The sequence below is a fragment of the Dasypus novemcinctus genome, chromosome 27, assembly GCF_030445035.2.
Source record: "Dasypus novemcinctus isolate mDasNov1 chromosome 27, mDasNov1.1.hap2, whole genome shotgun sequence".
Lineage (NCBI taxonomy): Eukaryota > Metazoa > Chordata > Mammalia > Cingulata > Dasypodidae > Dasypus > Dasypus novemcinctus.
The window spans coordinates 10,925,625-10,948,586 of NC_080699.1; the positions used below are offsets into that span (position 1 = coordinate 10,925,625).

The 22,962-nt window shown below is 40.6% G+C and overlaps 1 protein-coding gene across 1 annotated transcript; it reads right to left on the minus strand.

Moving 5' to 3' along the window:
- Nucleotides 1–3,612: 3,612 nt before the first annotated feature.
- Nucleotides 3,613–21,694, minus strand: LOC101418845 (caspase-13). Its single transcript, XM_004453282.4, has 9 exons — nucleotides 21,584–21,694; nucleotides 14,659–14,913; nucleotides 10,990–11,099; nucleotides 10,039–10,212; nucleotides 8,669–8,903; nucleotides 7,702–7,833; nucleotides 6,956–7,065; nucleotides 5,312–5,415; nucleotides 3,613–3,718 (listed from the first exon to the last, which is right to left on the minus strand). Exons 1-8 carry the CDS (start codon nucleotides 21,588–21,590, stop codon nucleotides 5,317–5,319), a joined length of 1,122 nt encoding a protein of 373 aa, XP_004453339.1. The 5' UTR covers nucleotides 21,591–21,694; the 3' UTR covers nucleotides 3,613–3,718; nucleotides 5,312–5,316.
- Between the last annotated feature and the right edge of the window lie 1,268 nt (nucleotides 21,695–22,962).

Consider the following 22,962-nt stretch of genomic DNA (forward strand, 5'->3'; position numbering starts at 1 on the left):
GAGGCCCTGGGTTTGAACCATGGACCTCCCATATGATAGGTGGACAGTCTATCCGCTGAGCCAAGTCTGCTTCCCTACATTCCTTTTTGAGATACAGCTTTTGACCTGATACTGGGCCTTTGTAGTGATTGGTCACCTAGTTACTATAAGACCTGAGTTGCCCATCATAAATTGGGTGCTAGATAACTCATCAAACCATAAATTTAGGCATCCGCAGTGTATCAGCCAGTGTATTGGCTTCAGCCAAAGGAGTATGAAGCAAAATACCAAAAATCTTTTGGCTTTTATAAAGGATATTTCTTTGGGGCAAAAGAGTACAATTATAAGGCCCTAAAGAGTCCAACTCAGGGTACCATAAGAGGTACTTTCTCACCAAAGTAAGCTGCCATGTGATGAAGCAAGATGGTAGGTAATCTCTGCCTGGTCTCTCCTTCCTTCTTTCATCCTCTAAAGGCTCCATGGTCCCAGCTTCTTCTGATCTCAGCACTAGGCTGGCATAGACTCATCACTTTCCAAGCCTTCACAGCTGCTCAGCTGCTCTGTTTGCTTCAGCAGCAAACTATCAGGTGAATGGCTTGTTTCTTTTTGGGGGCTTTAGCTGTTTGAAACTTCTTCTTTCTGATGCATGGTAAGACAAACATGACCAAGTTCTTTCCTCATTCACATGTCTTCTTGAATGAGTGTCCATTTATATAGGCCCACCAAAGGGGCAGGGACTCAACCAGAGCCATTTCCTACTGATGTTGTCAAATCAAAATCTAAATTGATTTAACCAAGAAAACATAAAACCTTTGAATTTAATACAAACAAAAGGTATCACACCTAGAAGAACAGACCAGTTTACAGACATCATTTTCTTTCTTTTTTGGAATTCATAAATAATCTCAAACTGCCGCAGGCCACATTACATCATAGTATCTAAGTCACAGGATATCAAGAAGAAGAATGAACATCACCTAAAGGCTGCAAACTCTTCTGAAGAAAGGATCAAATGGTGTGTTTTCAGGCGTACACATGATAGTTGTGTCATGTTAAGTAGAAGTATGACTTTGCTATTATCTTTATTTGGAGATTAAGTATGGTTTAAGGAGATGTATATAGGTGCCAAGTAGACAAGGAGTGAACAGTGATGATTAAAATTATGTGTCACTTTGGTTAGAATGTGGTGTGTAGGTGCTTTTTCAAACACTGGCCTACATGGTTCTGTGGAGATATTTCATCAATGGGATTACCAGCCTCAATAAGGTGACCTTAAATAACTGAGATTATTCTGTATAATGTGAGTGGGCCTGATCCAATCATTTGGAAGTTTCAACAGCAAGAACTGAGGGTTCTATAAATCATAGGAAATTCTGTTTCAAGACGATACTTTTCCTACTCCTTGCTAAATATCCAGCTGCCAGCGTCCCTAAGATATCAAAACCCAGGACTTCAACATCATTCTTACTAGAATTTCCAGCCTATTGGCCCACCCTACAGAATTCTGACTTCCCAGCTCCCACAACTGCATGACTCAATTCCTTAAATAAAATCTAAATATATATATATTTCTTCTTTCTGCTCCTCAGACTAAATGAGTTCAATTGTCTTATCATCAACTTCACTGATTCTTCCTCCAGCCCACTCCAATCTGCTGTGACCCCTTCTAGGGAATTTTTAATTTCTGTTACTTTTGTCTTCATCTGTCTGGTCCCTTTTCATAATTTTCATCTCTCTGTTGTTATTCTGTCTGTGTTCTATCATTTTCCTGATTTCCTTTAATTTTTTGCCCATTTTTCCTTTATCTCTTTGAGAATATTTAGGATCCATTTTTAAAACTCTTTGTCTAGTCTGCCCCAGGCCTGTTCCTCCCCACAGATGATTTCCAATGCTTTAATCCTCTCCTTTGTCTGGGCCCTTATTTCCCTGTTTCTTTGCATGTTTTGTAACCTTTTGTAGAATCCTGAACATTTTGATATTTTAAAGTGTTATCACTGAAAATTATACTCTGGTATCTGTTCCTTGAACTTATACCCAGCCTTGGTTATGACCACGTTTTCACTGAATGCCAGGAAAGGAAGGGAGAGTGAGAGAGAGAGAGAGACAGAGAGAGAGGGAGGGAGGGAGGGAGGGAGGGAGGGAGGGAGGGGAAGAAGAAGGAGGAGGAGGAGGAGGAGGGAGGGAGGGAGGGAGGGAAGGGGGAGGGAGGGAGATGAGGGAAGGGAGGGAGGGAGACATTTCCCAGTCTTTGCAGATGACCTCTGCAAGGGCTCTCCTTCAGGGTTTTATCTATACAATGGGTCGTAAGATAACAGCTCCAGGACTAAGCATATGGGCCTCCCAGATGCTTTCTGAGTAAGCCTGGGTCTTTTGTGTGTGGCCCTGGGAATTCCCCCATTTACATTGTTATAAATGTCCCCTCTGAACTAGGAAACAGTTTCCTCATGGTCCTGGGCACTGCACTGTGTGTTCTGCGGCCAGCAATCTCTTGCCCCAGGCAGCTCGACTGGACTACTCTCCCACAGATTTTATAGGAGAGCTCCCTGAGCTGCCTTCTACATACAAGGCAAGTTCTGGGATGGGGAGTCCCTTGGGCCACCACCAGACAAATTGGACCAGACATATATGCTTCCAGCATGTACACCGGCGCAACTCTGCTGCCTCTAGAACCAGGAGGAGGCATCCAACTGAGAGCATGGCTGACTCTGTACTGAGCCAAGAGAGGATAAAGGAGGGTCCAGAGAAACACCACAAGATCCTACCACCTTTAAGTAGCCTTTCTTAAAATTTGGTGCTTGCCTGTTACTGCAGTTATTTAACTGTTTTCTGGAACTTTGAGAAATACTTTTCTGCCAGTTCTTGCTCATTGTTCAAAGCTTCTTAGAAGGGATAGAGACTATAAACTTCTCACTCTACTATCTTGATCAGGATGGGCCTCCTCATTCTGTGTTTGTGTAGCAGACATCTTTTTACACAGTAGCTCAGAGGAACATTTTGTCAAAATTTCCTAACACTGTTCACTTTTTCTGAAATTTAAAATTTTCTCTCTTCCATTGCTGATATTCCCCATCCTCTTTACAGCTCTTTGTCTCATTACATGTTTATTGTTTATACAAATAGAGTATGATAACACCATCTTGCATCAAAAGTCCAATTTACTTTAGGTAATATCCAAACACTTGCTAAAGAATAAAATGTTCCTGAAGTATGGAAATGTGCAGAAATCTGGAAAGAAAATAATCAACCAGGAAATGAATTAACTTACAGTAAGAAGAAAGAGATGCATGAGAATAAATTGCTAAAATCATAATAGTTTACTGAAGAAAAATTAGCTCAACTTATGATATAGGTTAAGTAAGAAATTAAAAAACCTATTCTGGACTATCCCAGACTCAGAATTTGATAAGTATGCAAATGAAGAGCTGATGGATTTAGAATTCTTGTCTCTGAATGAGCTCCATCTGCTTCTTCCCTGGGATGGAGCTATGGCTGTTTTTCTTTCCTGGGTAAAGTACAGATACTGTATGAGGCATAAAGCTGGAAAGTTCAGGTAGCTACTTCTACTTCATTTCCAGTCAACCACCACTTTCCCTGAAATTCCATTCTTGATTAGAGAGCGCAAAATACAGTTGATTTCTTTTCATTGTTTTTATTGAAATATAAAAATTTAAATAAGCATGCTATATCAGCAAAGGTTCTTCTTGAAGTTGGTAAGAATGACTGGTCTGCCTGTGATTTCCTGCAGAAGAGAGAGAACAGAAGGTTGAGATGTGCTTTGCAGCTTTAACGCACCCCTTCTTCATGATCCTCTTCCATTCTCCCCCATGTGCTTTTGCCACTTCCCTGGTCTTCCTACTTCCACCTGTGACTCCTAAAGTCTATACACCACATTGCACTCAGGGTGAGCTTTGTAAAACCTAGGTTAGATTATGTCACTTCTTTGTTCAAAGCACTCCAGTGATTTCCCATCTCACTGAGAACACACATTTCAGAAGATCTATCATGTGATCACCAAGGTCCTTGTGATCCGACTTCTCCTCACCTCCCTGAGTTTGTCTCTTGCTGTGCTCCCCATTCTCATTCTCCTCCTCCAGTTGCAGTTTTCTTCCTGTTCTCTAAACATGGCAAGAATATTTCGGCCTCAGAACATTAGTAATTGCTGTGCCTGTGCTGGAATACTTTTCCTGCAAAGAGCCACAAGTTTCACTCTCTCACTTTTCCGAAGTCTTTGTTCTACTTTTGCCATTTCAAAGATACCTTTCCTGAATAATCTAAAGCAGTGCTTTGTGTTCCTTTATCCTTCATTTCTCTACTTAGCTCTTCCCACTCTCTAACATATTTCCTTGTTTAGGTAATGTCTGTTTCCATTCACTAGTGTACAAGCTTTCTGAGAGCAGACTCCATTTGCTTTGTTCAGTAGTATATTCTGTGTCTAGAACAAATAATGGCACATAATAGGTGCTTAACAAAGTATTAGAAAATTAAATAATTCAATACCCAAATGTGTTCCTATTAGACTAATTAGGCACCAAAATCTGTTCTGCTGAATTGTCTTTCCAGTTGTGCAACCGGATGTCAAAAACCAGGGCAAAGAAATGATGTGGGTAAATATTTGCAATACTGAGATGAACTTTACTATAAAATATACTTTATATTTTTGAGAGTGAGATTACTAGTATGCTTTATATGTGATATAAAACTATTATGAATAAAAAAATAGCTGTTGATTCTAAACTCAATATACTAATACCAAAATATTTTGACAAAAAAATTGTTTACATGTTACTATGGGTGTTTGCAGGAATTCCTGAGGAGTAATTAATGGAATGAGAGCAGGCTCTGAGTGGTCTGTGAGCTACACTGTGGGAACAGGCTGAGAAACAGAGCCTGCCCCAACACAAACTTCACAGTCCAGAGTATGATGTCTGGTCATGTTGATTTGATATCTGTGCACTGAGAGGGTCGTAGTTCTGATTGATCCATAGTCAGCTTTTCTGTGTTTTCAGGATCTGATGAGAATATAAGTAATAATGGAAGTACAAGTCCATTTCTATTTTAATGATTTCTGCTCTGTGTCCTCTATTGTTCAACCCTGCCTGCCTGCTTTAGACTTGCTTACCTCCTTGATTCATTGATTGGTTGTGGAGATGGGAGCAGGGGAATCAGATGGCACTTAAATATAACTTTTTTAAAAAAGCAAATAATCCTCAAGCTATATAAAAAAACAAACACTAAATTGACCATCCAAGCCAACAGGTATCACTGGTCATTGGATCTTGTCATCATATTATATTCCTATTTATTTCACCAGTCGAGAGTTGATGATACTTACAGTTTTTAATTGCCAGGAAAGAGGTAGAAATATCTACTCATGGACTGCCGTTCGATGGTAGGCATCTGGACTTTAACACCTGGGTTTTCAAATGAATTCTGCACCTAAAAACAAGGAGAGGGTCTAGAGCAGACATATTGTGCACTGACAGAAAACATTCTGCACCATGAGCCAGAAAGGGCTAGGAATGGAGGGTGATCCTTTGGTTGATGCAACCATGTCCATGGACATTCTAACGCCCTGCATGGCCCCTCTGTCTCTGAGCAAAGACATCCCATGCCAGACTGTCATCTTTACCTCAGATTAAATGCCCCATGACAGGATCCAAGGACTTTCAACCTTGCTTTCCTTACTTTCTGATTTTGATCTGTAGATTCTGATGACCAATTATTCCTTGGTCATAAGAACTGAACTTGGAGACCTCCTACTATCCATCCCACCAAGGCTGACATCTCTATCTTCTGGGACTCAAGTCCCAGGATTTCTTCATTTCTTCCTTTAAATCCTGAGACTACACAGCCTTCACCTCCTCCCTCACCCCCATGCCACCAGGTGAAACTCTGAAATACTCCGCTATAGGCTGAACAGTGAGACCCTGCTTGCCTCAAAGCCACTATTTCTAGTCTTTTCTCAGGAATTCATTGAAAGTAAAATGTCTAATTCTTTTTGATGCAGGATGACTTCCAGCTTCCTACTTACAGGAACCCTGACTGTTCTGATGGGATCTTCTCCAACCCCACAGGAGTAATAATGCTCTCTACAGACTTGAACTTAAAAGTAACCACACTTTCCTGTGTGCTTAATACCAATCGCATTCTCTTTAAAAGAAAGAGAGCAGCGGATATCTAGTCACTCATTCATGCGTTTATTTATTTAGTGAATGTTAACTGAATGTCTGCTACATTGAGGTGTTTGAGGAAACCCCTGCCTACATGAAGTTTGCATTCTAGCAAGTAAATCTATGTCAAACAAACAAACAACAACAACAACAAAAAGCACACACAACAAATAATAGCATTTATAGTAAGTGAGTGTTGTTAAGAGCTACAGAGAAAAGTAAATCAGGATGGAAGGGAAGTAAGGGATGCCCCGTGTTGAGGAGGAACATTGAGTCTTCCCTTCTGGACCACTCTGTTGTCTGTCACTTGTCCTAGGTCTTTTTCTTTAAGGATCCCATCAGGATGTGTAATCACACATTTGTTTGTTGACCTGCTTGTTTGGTGTCATTGTCCCTCACAAGAGCGTAAGCTCCAGGTAGTGTATGTCACTTCTTTCTTGTTTATACCTATATCACCAGGAGAAAGACTGCTACCTAGTAGGTCATTCAATACATATTTATTTAATACCTTAAGCAATTAAAAATTGCTCCAAAATGCTCTTTTTCTTTTCTGAATTTTAAGAATTTATTGACCACAACATGCAAGTTTATGTTTTGTATTATTTTGTTCCATTTTATCTCCAGCTGTGGTATGTTGATGTCTTATTATTCTAACCCTTATTTGAAACACCCAGATGATAGAAAGCAGATACCACTCTACTTTTGTTTGCCTGACAAAGTCTGGCATTGTCACTTGAAAGGTGAAAAAGAATAAATTCTTCCTGAATGAATAAATGAAATTAATAGAAAAGGCAAGAGAAGCTTACCTTCCGAAATATTTCCTCTAGGTGAAAGCACCAGGAATATTTCTGGAAGCATGTGATGAGTTGTCTGATGAAGAAAGAACCCTTTGTTCTGTCTCTCCAGGATATGTTATCTATGAAGATAGAGGGTGGTGAGCTTTGGGCTGGGTCTTCTTTTCCTTTTTTTGTTTTTTTCTTTCAGAATAACTTAGGAATTCTCTTGACAGGTTTGGGGGAAGTATTTATAACCCTACACTAACTCACTTTCTCAGACAGACAGAGATCAAAATAGCTGACAGAGGCTGAAGACAGGAGGAGCCTGTCAGTTGCGGGAGATGGCGTTGCAGTTCTTGGGCCTGATTTTCTTCTCTGTGCCTTACATTAATTCACGTGGCTTCCAAAAGAGGCTTGAGAGAAAACTGGAGTTATCCCACTTTACAGAGGAAAGAGGAAAGAGCAAAGCTCAGGAGGATTCAATAACTTTCCCATGTTTACAGTGAGTAAGTGACAAAAAACAATGGCTGGCTGCCTGGGCCCCAGGTTGTTCATAAATTAAACCGTGCTGTCTTTTACATATGATAGTACAAAACAGACACATAGAGCCACATGAGAAGCTCGGTCCTCACAGCATAGAAGGAGGAAATGTAGCATGTATTGACAGCAGTCAAAATTTCTCTCAGACCATTCCTACATGCAAACTAGCTTGATGTTCTAGAGTCATTCTGAAGTGGCCTCAGGCCCACAAAACTCCGTCATGGGAAGACACGTACGTGGGGTAGAGGAGCAGAAGGCGATGAAGTCCTTCTCCACGTGGGTCCTGTAAACAGCATCTTCCTCGAGGTTTTCAGGTGAAGTGCTGTCTGCCGAGGCCACCGGGGAGTAGCTGACCCACCCGTGTTTCACTGTGGAGACATCAACTTTCTGTACATTGTTGTGCTTCTCTCAGTATCATTTTCTGATACTGTTCAGCAATTGTCCACCTCATTCTTTTCTAATGTTTATTCTAACTAGTTTCCCATGAGCACACACGCACAACCCCCTCCCCCCTGACATCACTGCCTTCTCTCCAGTGTTGAATGTCAACAAAGTGAGCGTATTACAAAACTGGAAAAATTCTTTCGCCAAGAAGTGTAAAGGGCTTACAACCTTATCTGCATAGTTTCTTACATATTTGCTGCACTGTTACAGGTTTATAAATAAAGTATTACTGCCTTTTTTTTTTTTCCAAAAATGGCTCTTATTAGTTGCAAATATTGCTCCTAATAGCCAGGAGAAACTTGGAAGAAAAAAAAATAAAAACAAAATTCTTACTGAATTTCCATTAACCTTTCTCACAACCTACTTATTCCCCCTTCAATCATATATGAAAAACAAAGAGTTCTGTTGTTATATAATGGCCCCACTTTCAAATGAAATCTTCTCAAGCCAGAGAATGTCAAAATGTAAAGCACTTACAGGTAAAGGTGTCATTAAAATAACTCCTTTCCAAGGTTTGACTCTTTTTGTTTAACTTTGATTTAGGGGTCCAGGTGTTTTCCTTCACCCCTTACCATATATTAAGTTGTGTAGGAACTTCTCAGCTAACCAAATTCTCACCATGCCAGCCCCCTAGAAGGAGTTTCCTAATAATTTGATTTAGTTAATTTGCACTGATATTTTTTCTCTAGATACAAAACGCACTTCATAACCTTCTCCAAACACCTCCTTGACCTGTGGACTTCCCACCTCAAAACTCACCACCTCTGCAGGCCTGGATAATGATGACCTTGGGTTTGTCCTTCAGACTGGGGCAGTAGCGGTTATTGAAAATCTGGAAGATGGTGTCATAAGACAGCACGTCTGGATTCTTGTCACTGTGCTTGGTCCCACAGATGGCTTCCAGGAGACCATGGGACATGAGCACCAAGAATGTGCTATCCGATGTCCTGTGCTCTGGGCGGGCAGCAAATTCCTTCAGCACACACTCCATGTCCTGCAAAGACCACAAAGGCTTATGTTAATAGGACAAGCATTAAAACTCATCAGACCTCCTGGATATCCCATGAGCATTATGAGAAATAGATGAGAAGTTCCTGGTACAGTGCCTTCACATTGTAGCTACTTGATGATGAGGCAGTGGGTTCCAACTTTCTGCTCCTGCTATCCTCATGACACGTTTTACATTTACTAATTGTCTCTGAAATCACCAATTCCTTTCCCTCTCTGTCTTTCCTCAGTATGGAACAAAAGCATGGCACCATAAATGCGTCAAACCACTTTCCTTCGGAGACCCTCACCCCTATGCTAGAAGAAAAGTCAAACCTCTAGCCCAGCTGCACTCCCTGCTTTTTACCATGCTCCCTTCTCCTCTCACCCCAAGTCAAATGGAGTCTCTCCTGGCTCAGATGTAGACTCGGTCCCAACCTTTCACTTGCAGTTATCCAGCTTGGAATACTCTGTACTCCCATCTTTCCATAGCTGCCTCTTTGCTGGTAGTCAAGTTTCAGCCAATGTTCTCTCTTCAAAGAAGCCTTTCTTGACCACCTAATTAAACGACCCTCTACCATCCAGCTTGCTCTTACGTTTTCTTTTCACTTTTCCTTTATTGTTTCATATTTTTTAGATTTTCTTTTTACTTAACACTCTCTGAAATTACCTGTTTGGTTTACAGTTTTATTAATTGTTCCCCCCCGCCCCCCTCCAAGAACCTCAAGTCAATCTGAGTTGGGAACTTCTTGTCACATTTATAGACCTACCCCAGTGCCAGGAATAGCTCTTGGTACAGTTGGAACTCAACATTTGATGAGCGCACACCTGCTAGATATTTATTATTCTAGCATTTCCCGCTTGAGGCTCAATCCTAGTCACTCCACTCAGGAACTAACTAAGAACTGTGTGGGTATATATGACAATCTTTTTCTGCCCAGTTTCATGGACTCAAAGATATTTGGACTTCAAAAGAGACTCTGGATTTCAATTCCTGAATACTTTCATTTTATAAATGCACACAAGCACACTCACACCCAGGGCTTGAGGCTGTGCAAGCATTTCCCAGAAGTTTTAAACCTGGCTTGTTCATAGGAAGATGCATATGGAATGTGTGTTTGTGAGCATGTGTGTATATTTACCCTGGCTGTGAGATTTTCTTCCACATCCACACTGAAGCCCAGGCCCTCGAGCAGCTCCTTCATCCCTGTGACGTCAAGGTCAGCCCCATTCCTTTCAGAGAGGTGGTCAAACATTGTATTGCATATGATGAGAGCCAGACGAGTGCGGTCTTTCTTCTCCTTTATTGGATAGATCTGCAGGAAAAAGATATGCAGTGAGCTGGACTTCCCTGAGTCTTTTTTATTTCCACCAACTAATGGATGTTGCTTTATTAAGAGCTCATACTGTTCTCACTCCCCGCACCTCTACCAGAAGACACTGCCTTCCTCTCCCTTTATAATGGATTGAGCTGACAAGAGAAAGAAGTGGGAATGAGAAGCAAAATACTTTTCAAGAACCTGGAGCAGGAATCAGGAAATATGTGGAGTAGTTACTCAGGGTTCTTGGGGAACTAGAATAATTCCTTTCATCCCCTTCTCTCCTCTCTTCTCCACCTCATCAAATATTTCTTAGAATTCAAGGTTCAGAGCAAATTTCATAAAAACTAACTAGAGGTATTCCCCATTGACTCTAGCCAAAAATGACTGCATCAAAGGTCTTTGGCCTTTGGTGGCATTAATATGCTGGCACTACTTTTAACACACCAACTTAAAAAGATTTGCAGACTTAAATTATTTTTTAAAAGTTCATGTCTAGCATTCTTTTTAATGAGAATGCAAACAATTACTGGTCTGCTGTGGTATCTAATAAATATTTTGATTCCATGACTACAGCTAAAGTTATCAAAAACCCCAAACTGTTATGAGAACAAATAAATAAACAGAACAGGTTATCTGCATTTTATCATTCCGTTGAAAGAGCATTGGAATCTGGGTGAGGTCATGGGGATCCCCCTTCTTCTCTCTTCAAGAACATTTGTGTTTAGATAAAGCAATCGTTTCTCTCCTTATTTCATGCAAAGAGCTCAGCACCTCTCCAGCTCTTTTTTCGCAAATTCTCAGGAATTCTTCACGAGGACAAAGCTTGAGGGTATCTGTGCCTTCTCCAGGTTCAGCTGGTCCAGGCTCAACTTCTGGAAGAACTGCAGGATATATGACATAACATAAATTGTTGCATCTGCCTCTGTGGCCCGATTATCACCTAACATGATTGATAGAGAAGGGAAATCCTGGGAAGAAGTCTTTTAGCAGGTAAGGATTATAGCTGTTCCTAACCTCTAGTGAGAAAAGGTGTTTTGTGACTAGGAAAGAAACCAGAAGTCCTTGGTGGAGAAAACTGATCCACCTAAAAATGTGGTAATAGGTTCTGATAATTCTGGTGAAAACATGTAGAGGATCTGGAATCAACTTTGACCAGGTTTGTCTTTCCTTATTCAGCAAACACAGCATGATTTTTCCAGTGGATTTACTCTAGGAATCTCATTCATGTGGACTTTCTGTCATCTCTGAGCAAGATTATGTTGAGTGTTTCTCAAAACGCTGTCTATCAGATAGGTAATGTGAGCCATGTATGCAGTTTTACATTTTTGGATAGCCACATTATGAAAAGTAAAAAGAAACAGGTGAAATTAAATTTAAGAATGGTTTTATTTAGTTTAATATATACAAAATATTACCATTCCAACATGTCGTAGCCACAGTGCTTGCATTTAATAGCCACACATAGCTAGTGGCTACTATATCGGATGGTACAAAATCCCGTCTGGGATGAGTCTCCTCCCAATCTAGACTGTACACAGAAACCCTAACATACACCCACACTTCTAGAATCCTGAATCCTGTAACATCCAGGTATTATTCTTTTCAAAAATCTCAGCCTGAATTTTTAACCTTTCCAGAAGAAATGGGCTTCAATTATGCCTGGACAAGTTGTATGCCAGCTATTTAAAGGAGAAATGCTGTTTAGAAGCCACGGCGGTATACCCAGGGTCAAAAGGACAATTTTGTTTTATTTTTTTGCCAGAGATTCTGACTTGTTCTGGATGTCCTTGCCTCCCAAGAGCTGAGTAACAAACTCTAAATTTTTCAACCCATGTTTGAGAATCTGTGGAAATAGCTCTTCCTTACTGGAGAAGTTTCAATCTGAGGTCCTCCTAAATTATATAATTTTATCCTTTACTGCTTGGCCTGATTTGACTGTGATTGTGCAAGAGACTGGGAAAGCCCAGAGCCTGCCCCCTGGAGAAAAAAGAAGAGGAATTTATAATTAGAAATTTGAAGAGCAGCATACCACAATGTAATATAATGAGGTGTCTGTCCAGGAAAGGAATAAACTTTTATGTTTGGTTTCATGAACCACCTAGGAAATTCTCCAATTTGATCTTATAATTTTTCTCTTTTCAAATATTTCACTCTTTTTTTTTTTTTTTTTTTTGCCATTAGTTTTTGAATAATGTTTGTAGATAAATATCTTTCTAAAAAGTATAGGCTCAAGCTCTGGGAGATAGAAAATTGTATAAGTCTCCAAGGCCACCAAAATTTCTGAACATTTCCAAATTTTGATAGATTAGACATCAATCTATCTATGACACATGGTCTCCTCCCAACTCCAGAAGATTCCTTCCAGTGTGAAGACCTCCAGGGTCCTGGAATGTCCCTCAGTCAGAGAGTCTGTTTCCTCATCAAAGGTCTCTTCCTCTGTTTCCAGTTTATTGACAAGTTTGGAGGACTCTCCATATTAACATCATCTCCTGAGTGCCCGTTTTGGTCCCAGTAATGGATATAAGGTTTGCAGGTTTCTATCTTACATCTAATAGTAATATTAACATGAAACATGATCCTTTCATTGCAGCACAGTAATTGCTAAGGAACTGACCATTGCCCAAAGGAATCTCCCATTACTGTGGCAGTACAACAGAAAGAAATGAGGCAATTAGAAAGTTCAGATAAAAAAACTCAATTTCTGAGTCTCACCTGGTATCTCAAGAAATGCTCAAGAAACCATTAAACTGATAAAATCAGGAAGGAACTGGCATGGGATTGGACTGAGCCATTGCCCTTGGCAGTGGTAATTGGCTGGTTAACTAACTAAATGACAAGAGTGCCTGGCAACTAGTAGTTTGTTAAATGAAACAAACAAACAAATACTCTTGGAATCTTCCTGTCCCGTGTTCCGTTCCCTCCCCTCAAGGCTATGCTAGTCTCCACAGAACGGCCTGAGCAGAGCCTTCACGGGTGCTATTGGCCCCTCCTCACCCAGCATCCTGGCCTGTTAGGCCAATGAATGCACAGTGATTGGAGACCCCTCGTGCAGAGAGAACCCACAGAGCCACTGAACCTCCCCTGAGAAGGCCACACCTGCCTCCTGCCTGCCACAGCTATTGTTGACAGGATAGGTTATTTCAGATTAGAGTTTGGTGCTACTTGTTATTCCTGGGGTTGCTAAAGGCATTCTGATTCAGTTTTTGATCCCTATTTCCACCATTTCCTTTCAATCTAGAATGTTACTAACCCATCCCATGTTTGAATGGAACCAGTTTAAATATCAAAGAGAATGCAGTCTTGTTCGCCATCTTGTGTGTCTATCAGACTAGCAGGTGCTTCCTACTGGTGGGAATGTCCCTTCTTCATAGAGGACTACTATTGAAATAGCTGATTTGATATAGTGAGGTCTCTCCAATTTATGTTGCCTTATGCTTATTATTGATAAACTAGTGTTCCAAGGTCAAGGATTTCAGGTAAAACTTGGTAGCAAATTGAGTCTGTCACTGGTGAACTTGGGCCTGAGAACATTTAGGCTCTAGTAATATTTATAATTCAATTCTGGGCCAAAGGTTTTGAAGGGTTATAAACATTTTTATGCTTTATAGGGGTTTTCCTTATCATATTTTCATAGCTTGCAGAAATGGATAAGCACTAAAAATCTTAGTGTCTACACCATAATTATGATAACTAGTAGTTATTTCATGCATGTTCTTCATTTGTCTATTCATCCTATATTTATTAAGTACATGCTATGTGCCTGGCACTTTAAAAGCTATAATTCACTGATGAAAAAAACCAGTTATGCTTTTGGTTTGAGAAACATGGTGGATGACAGTCCTGTTTACTGAGATAGAAGGGGGATAAACGTGGAAAAGATTTGATGGGGGCAATCAAGTGTTTAATTTTAGATATGTTGCTCCCATGGTTCCAGTGGACATTCAAGTGGATATGCTGAATATGCAGCTAAAAGTAAGTGAGTTTGGAGCTCAGAGGAGAGTTCCGGATGAGAGCTAACTCTTGATGGGAGCTGTCACTGTGCCTGAGGTTATGCTCCATATCTTAGAAAGCCTTATGAGGAAGGCACTGGCATTTTCCCTATATTACATATGCTGAGACTGATGTCTAAAGAGGTTAAGAAACTTGCACAAATTCACATCGTTTCCAAGGTAACAGAACCTCGAATCAGGTTCAAGCATCCCTTACTACACAGTGTCTACAATTAGTTATTACCATGAACAGCTTCAACACAAGGACTTGGCTTTTTCGCTAATTTCAAATGTGGTCTTCTCACACAAAAGACAAGCTGGTCTCTAAATGGACATAAGTTTAGTGAAAAGGATACTTTAGCAATGGAAGGATGGGAGGATCAGAGAAGACACTGATGGAGACCTGGGGATGATGGGAAATATGAGATTCATGTCGATGAATCAGTCTTACCTTCTGTACTGGTGGACTCTACTTCTTTGTTTAGAAGGGTGTCAACTAGGATTTGTCTTGCCTCGCGGCCTTTCTTTCGGACAGTATCCACAAAGACCCAAGCCTTATCTTTAGGTTTGGCATCATAAAATTTTTTCTCTTCTTCTTCATCCAATTTCAGGACATTTTTTTCTACCAAGTCTTCACAAAGGCTGGTTATGAGTCCTTTCCCCATGGATTCCAAAGCCTTAAGTGTTGTTTTGTTCCAGCGGTTTTCTGTCAGAAATGCAAAAACCCCTTCAACTGTGGCCACAGCTTAGAGTTTTGCACCCACTTCAAAGACAGCTCCCAATAATGTAAAATACTCTTGAAAAAATAACTCCTGACCATTTCACCATCTTGCCAGTAAATTATATGTTTCTTTCATTGTACCTGTAGACTCCTCTTGCCCCATCAAATTGATTCTAGGCTGTGTGCAACAATTTATCACCGGTTAAGATTTTCTTTTGTAGCTTCTCATCTCCCCTTTCATGGCATTGAGACTAATGCTAACTACCTAGCCATGCTTTATTCTCTCGTTTCTTTTTCTTCTTCCCAAAGCCCATGATGGTGATGATCCACCTGGAATGTATGCTCTGAAGCAAGTTCACATCCTTACCTAGACTGTAAATCCCTCCTCCAATGATTGTAAGATCTTTCCTCTCATTCATATTTAGCACTAAGACTTGGTAAAAGCACTATGACTTAGACTTTTTGTCATTGTGTCCATATCCTATACTCATATCTTTGTGCTTGAAAAGATTAATGTACTGAATATTTTTGTGGAATACATGAATGGATGAATAAGTGAATGAATGCATCTAAAGTTCTAATTCTTTAAGATCTTATTCTCAATCAATAATCAGAATTGAAAATAATCTGGTGAATAATCTTTCAATATTATAGATCAATTTGAAACCAGGTTAATGTATTACTTCCTAGGATAATATAAATTTTTATAGGGAAATATACAAGTCAAAGTACTAATCCCTTTATTTTAAGACTATATATATAATTTGGCAGGAGGTGTATGGGAAGAGTGAGTAGCTCATCAATTCTCAATTAACTCTAAACAGGTAGCTATTTGTCCATCTAGACACAAAAGGGCATTTTCTAAGGAAAATGTGCCAGGACGTTAAACAAGAGTGTTGGCCTAGAAGTACCAGCCTCATTGTCCATGCACTCCTCATTACTATTTCAATAGTGTTTATCATACAATTAGTTTGAGAAAGAAATGTGTAAGTTAAAATGAACAAAATGTTACTTAATATCAATTAACTTAACAACTAATATTTCCTATGCACTTAAATTGATAAAAAATGAAATACATATAAAACAATGTATGTCATCTCCATCATTATTATTATTACTTGCAAGACTTTACAGAAGTACACGATTCTCACAAGAATAAATGGGATAGTTATTATGTTCCCTAGCTCACATATAATTCAGATAACCTGTCCTAAAGCACATGAATTAGCATTTAAATCCTGTTCTTTTGCCACATGCTATTTAGTAGACCATGACACAACTTCATTCATAATCGTGAAGTATCATAATTAATAATCATTAAACCCTTATCATACCAAATGCTTTCAATGAACCTTCTCACTTAAGTTTCATAGAAAATATCATATAGCACATATGTTAGTATCTCTATTTCATGGAAAAGATAACAGACACAGAGAAGTCTCAGTGATTGATCAAATCATGTGTAGAGTATATAGTGTACAGGGAGTGGGGGGCATGGATTCAAACCTAGTGATTCTGAATCCAGAGCCCAAGTCTTTAATCATCACCTTGACTTACATGTGACTTGATAAAGGTCCACTTAAGAGAACACAGGCAAAATACTTCAGGAAATCAAGAAGATCAGATAAATTCTAATGGGTGGGGTTTCATAAAAAAGACCTCTTAAAAAGAGGTGGTGGAAACACTAGTCCTTAAATATGGTATAATGACATTGAATCAGAGTTTCAAGAATTGCAAGCAGAGCATAGGTTGGTGTCTGGAATATTCACCCAGCCTGGAGTCAGGGTTTCTGTTCTAGTTGTTTGAATCTTCTAAAGCTAGTAGGATTTTCACTGAAAGAATAGTATGGGGAGAAAGACAGTAAGAAACAAAACCTAAAAGCTTCTGCCTGAGGTTCTCACACACTTTATCATGGTTTCAATTATTACCTTATTCAAATGTCTCCCAAATTTATAGATTTAGCCAAGGTGTGGATCCCCAAAATGGGCCTATATATTCAACTGACTATGAGACGTCTCTTCTTAATATCCCACATACTCCTTAAACTCCATTTATTTTAAGCTGAACTGCTAATTTTTCCTTCACCTCCTTCATTCCCTATACTAGGAAATGATAATGTCGAACTCCCAAGGACACAAAAGCAGAAAAGATGAGAAGCATTGATCTTGTTCCACCTTTTTGAAATCTTGTTTTCCTTCTCTCCCCAAATGATATTGCTTTGATCTGCTAAATATTCAAGAATTTGACCACTTCTCTCAATTCTAACTGCTCATTATTGTAGTTCAGGCCAACCTCCTTCCTTTCCTAACTACTATAAGAACCCTTCAAATCTGCTCTTATACCCTTCCAATCTATTCTTTAAAATGCAGTAGTGAATGTTTCAATTTATAGATTTGATCATGTAACCTCTCAGCTTAATCTCACCCAGGCCTTCTCATTTATTTCAGAATAAGCCTCCAACATTTAAGAAGGCATACGGGACCTTGGTGAGCTGTCGGCCCTCCTCCACTGTAGCCTCATCTATTCCTACTCTCACCTTGCTCAGTACATTTCAAAGACTCTGCCCGCCCTTCAGCTCCTAGACAGCCTCTACTTGGAACCTCCAGGCTTGCGGTCTCCTCGCCCCCACATTCCTTCCTTTTCCTTTAAACTCCCTGTTTATTCTCAGATTAGATGCTGCTTCTTTCAGAAAAGCTTCTTTGATGCTCCTAGACTAGATGGAATATCAGAGGTATGTCCTCCCAGGACACGTGTTTCTCCTGAGGGTAACATTTTTTCCATGTTATGCACATACCTATTTCTTGTATGCTGCAGTTGAGATCTGTGCTCTGTGAGGCCAAGGAGCCTGAACTAAACCTGCACTACTTCTGGCATTCTGGAGGTGCTCAAGAATTGTTTAGTGAGTGAGTGATCAAAAGAACGTTTGAACAAGTGAATAAAATTTAGGTGTGGGCCAACTCATGAAGAATCTGTAATAACTAAGGAAGTAAGCTTGATTTTACTTAATAAGCAAATGAGCACATTGAAAGTTTTCAAACAGAGGGAAGGCATTCATTTACTCATTCATTAAGGAGTATTTAATGAGTGTTTGTTGGCAAAAAAAAAAAACTCTGCTAGTGTTGGCAGTACCATGTTGGACATATAGGCTAACCGTCAAGTGGAGAGACAGATACTCAAGTAAGTAAAATGGGTCCCACCATAAAATTTAAATCATGGCTCTATCTACACGATAACTATGAGCAAAGGCTTTGGAAGGAGGATGGCTGCCCTGAGGAGTGAGGGCTTGAACAGGGATCTAAAGCATTGGTAAGAGTTTGTCTCCTGGACAAGCTGGGCTGGTCTCCTGGCAAAGAGTATTGTGAGAAGATGCATAAAAGACTGAGGGTAACTGACATAATCAGGGAGCAAGGAGCATAAACTTGGGCTAGAACAGCTTTAGAAAAAAGAGTAGAGAAGTTGAAGCGTGCAGTTCTGCCTGAAGTCAGAGTGATCACAGACAGACTGGCCATAGGAAACCTTTTGCAGAAAATTGGAGTAATTGCAGTCTTGAGTTTGAAACTCAGGCAAACCAGATCACTCCACTCCATAGACATTTGTCCTAAGACAAATTACTTGCCTCTCTCATAGTGTTCTCCTCAATTATAAAATAGGAATAATAAGACCAAACTTTTTGGTAGATTTAAATATTCAATCAGGCAGGTATAAAGTACCTGTCATATGGTAGGTGTTCAAAATAATAGCTGTGGGTTGATGCTTTCTTTGGCTTTGTTGTTGAAACATTTGAGGAATCGAGGTTGCAGGAATAATAGAATTGGAGGGAATCATTTAGGAGGGAGAAGTCACCCATACCACATTTTTGCTTCCAGACATTCTAGGACATTATTCCCAAGGAGGTTAATTTAACATTGTCCAGCTCAACTCGATGGTATATGCATTGAGCCATTTTACTTGTCTTTGTCTTGTCTTAAAATTTCTGACATCTGTTATCTAATGAATCCAATAACCAATGAGGTTTACTGATGTGGCCAAAGACGTGGCCATGGGTGTAAATTCAAACAACCGCTCCTCAGTCAAATGATTGTTCAGTACTAAGAAGGTGACAAAAAAAGAATCAACCCTTGCATTTTTATGAGCTTAAATTAAATGTCAAGAGATGGGCTATAAACCCTGAAAAGAATTATACTTCAGGGACAATCATAGGAACAAAAAAAAATAACAACCAGGAAGTATGAGTGGATGAACACACACACACAAAAATTTTTAATGAAGCTGAAATGATGCTTTATAAAGATTAGTAGATAAATGTTTAAATACATTTTGAAAGGTCGGAAAGTCTGAGGAGTTCAGACATGATTTTTAAAGGATGGCAGCACAATATGGTGAATGTAATTAACACCACTGAATTACAGACTTGAGAGTGGTTAAAATGGGAAATTTTATGTTGTGTATATGTCACCAGGAGGGTAAAAATAGCAACATAGAACTGTACGACACACAGTGTAGACTATGTACTGTGTGCATAGTCCCACATAAACTGTGGACTATAATTATTAAGGTAGTAATAGTGGTTCATCGGTTGTAATTGTCATTGGGGCAACTCTAGCAGGGCTGGCTGCACGTCCCTGGGCCTCATAAATGCATCCTGTGCTCTGGACAGGTGTGTCAGCTTGGCAGGCTAGTGGATCAGGGGATAAGGGCCTGCAGTAGGTTCCTTCCCTCTGGGCCTACGCATCCATCACATTCGTTGGGGGCAGCCTGACTCCGGTGGGAGGGTTTTATGACCTCCAGCCCTGTGGTTTGTTGTCCCCAGCCTGTCCCTGGCCTGGAGGGAGCGGGGTTCTGCAGTACTCAACCCTGAGAGAGGGGTGCTGCATTAGAATATCTCCCCGCCAAGGCCATAGATGGCCACCTGCTGCCTGTGGGATGCTGGCAGCCAATGGCGAGGTTGACCGTGCTCTGTCTCTTCTCAATGGGAGTGAAATATCTTCCCGTCATGTCCCATGTCAGTCATACTTTTATTGGGGGTCCCGACACTTGTATTGGAGGAGTTGACACCTCTTGAGGTGTCTCTTCTTCTGCCCACCAGTAACAAAGTAACCACAATAATGCAAAGTATAAATAATCGGGAAAACTGGGGGTGGGCAGATGGGGATATGGAACTTGGAAACTTCCGCATAATCATTCTATAAACCTACAACTGCTGGAGGGAAGGAAGGGAGGCAGGGAGGGAGGAAAGAAGGAAGGGCCATAGGGAGCCATTGTGTGTTTCTGAGTGAGAGAATTATATGAATTATATGACTAGAGACCTAGAAGGTAAGAACTGGAACGTACCTAACTAATCATCCTTCCCAGGAATGCTATAGTCTGCAGACAACCCTATGTCAGGTCAGCTGCATAAGAATTATCTGTAGAACTTTAAAAAGTTGTATGTACATGCCTACAGTCTACTTACAATTGTGCAATTCTGGATCAGAGGAGGGTGTGATAATCTAAATATTTTTTAAAAGTGATAAAATTATATAGAGAAAGCTTGGGGACCCTGTAAAAGCCAAAACATCTGTACCCTACCTCTGCTCTGAGCTCCCTCTTGTTTCTTTTTGATAACTTTTGAACTTTAAAATCCCCACCAAAGTGACTGATTCAAATAACAAACCAAGCCCCTGGCGCATTACATCGGACCCAATACAAAATAAAGCCCACCCGTCCTAAATCCACCTCTATTAGATGGCCAAAGCCAGTTCAATCCCTAGGAGTCAAGCTAATGCCTTGTAAGGCTCTAAAAAATCATTTGCCATTCCTGAAACATCAAAGCTTTTTCCGTTTTTATACAAGACTGGGCTTCCATACTACAGCAAAACTTTTGGTATCTTGAATAAAATGCCGCAATCTGCAACCTTGACTCCAGTTTGTCCATTGACAAAGGAACTACAGAGTCTTCAGATAACCGCCAAGATTTAGGAATCACTGATCTAGTTAAACCTCTTCCCTCTCCAGGGAGGAAAGTGAAGTCAGAGAAGGGCTGACATGTTTAAGCACTAGCTGTATGAATAGCTAATGGCTCGACCACTTAGGTTTTTCGGATTCTGTGTCTAAGAAAGTTTAACCTGATCACAAGGGTCATAACCTGGAGGCAGCAATACCAGTTAAAAATCAGTGATAGCAATCCAAGAAATACGGAGGAGCTCGGCCAGGTTGCAACAGGGCTAGGATGAAAGGGGAAATGACTGAGTCGTTTTAAAAAGACCTAGAGTGTAATTCAATACGGGGACTGGCAAAAGGGGGCGGGGATCCAAAGGCTCTCAGATCTGAATCTGTTAGCAAAATTTATGACGTGGGTGATTAATTTAGATGAAGAAGAGCAGAGAAGATCTGAGTTCATTTAAAAACTTCCAGAGATGTCTCACAGGAAAACAACTTACTCTGTTTGTCCTTCTTCTTTCTCTCTTTGCCTACCTGAAGCTGAAAGAAAGGAATTCACTTCTTCCTGGCTCTGAAACATTTGGAGAGCACGTTCCACTCCTGTGTGTCTAAAGCAATCCAGCTGGCAAACTTTTGACCCCTTCCCCTTTTGTTATTTCTGTATCATGGGGCAGTGAATAAAGTGTTTTCTGAGACCCTAGTACCTGGCCCCTGGTCAGAAAAAGACCCCACTCACCAGCCATGGGTGACAGCCTCCGTCCCTCCTGCTGCGGTGAAGAGATCAACAGGCTCGAAACTGAAAGGAAAGGAGCATTTCCTTCCTGCACAGGGTGGGAACTGCTAGACAGAGATTATGAAACTGCTGCCCAGAACTTCTAAATTCATTGTTGGGAAATTCCCATATAGTCAGCTAGACGACTTCCCAGTTGTGGACTCTGGTTTCTTCTTTAGGAAAAAAAAGTAGAAGCCACCAGCTTTGCTTCATTTGTTGGTACCTCTGACTGCCGTTTTCCTCCTTTTCATTTGTTTTTCTCTTTCTGTTGCACCACAACTCTCTCTTACCTTCTCCATGCTTTCTTTTTTTTTTTTTTTAAGATTTATTTATGTCTCTCCCCTTCCCCCCCCCCCACCCAGTTGTCTGTTCTCTGTGTCTATTTGCTGCATCTTCTTTGTCCGCTTCAGTTGTCGTCAGCGGCACGGAAATCTGTGTCTCTTTTTGTTGCGTCATCTTGCTGTGTCAGCTCTCCGTGTGTGTGGGGCCATTCCTGGGCAGGCTGCACTCTCTTTTGCACTGGGCGACTCTCCTTACGGGGGTGCACTCCTTGCGCGTGGGGCTCCCCTATGTGGGGGACACCCTTGCGTGGCACGGCACTCCTTGCGCGCATCAGCACTGCGCATGGGCCAGCTCCACACTGGTCAAGGAGGCCCGGGGTTTGAACCGCGGACCTCCCATGTGGGAGACAGATGTCCTAACCACTGGGCCAAGTCCGCAGCCTCTCCTCACTTTCTGATCATTCAACATTTCAATCTCTGCTCACCTAAAGACACAAATCCTGAAGGAGTTACAACTAATAAGTATCTTTTCATTTCCAGATGAGAAATACATAAGAGTTTCTGTTTTCTACTTAACTGTGGCCATGGAAATGGTGTCTTCCCTCCCCTGACCCCTGGAAATAAGTTCTGAAGGAAACTTCCTCTCCATATCCCGCCGCTCTAGGCTTTTCTTCAACTGCCTAAGACTGCTTGAGAATTTTAATTTACCTTTTCACCTCCCCTTTATCATGGCTCAAAAACCCGATAGTTTCCATACCATGTTTCCACACCCAATAGAGAAGTAGTGTCACGCTGTAGCATGGATGTTTGATCGTACAAAGGAGATATGTCCAGAACAGTCAATGAAAGGAGAAACAAAGAAACCCCAGCTTGTAACATGTTGAATTTTGAAGGTCTTTAAAAGTCAGAAATTCAACTTTGTTTTTGGTGAATTAGGACTAGAAAGGGGTTTGCACTTGTAAGTGAAAGGATACTTCATCCAGTCTTTCCTAAGCTTAGCACTTCCTGTATGAAATATTTCACCCCAACTCATTATCACGACAGCCAGCAAGACAGTATTTT

Coding starts and splice junctions, on each gene's coding strand:
- LOC101418845 (XM_004453282.4), bottom strand. Junction 8,904..10,038: donor AAGAAAATCTCACAGCCAGG/GTAAATATACAC, acceptor TGGTCTTTGCAG/GACATGGAGTGTGTGCTGAA. Junction 7,834..8,668: donor TATCCAGGCCTGCAGAGGTG/GTGAGTTTTGAG, acceptor ATGTCTCCACAG/TGAAACACGGGTGGGTCAGC.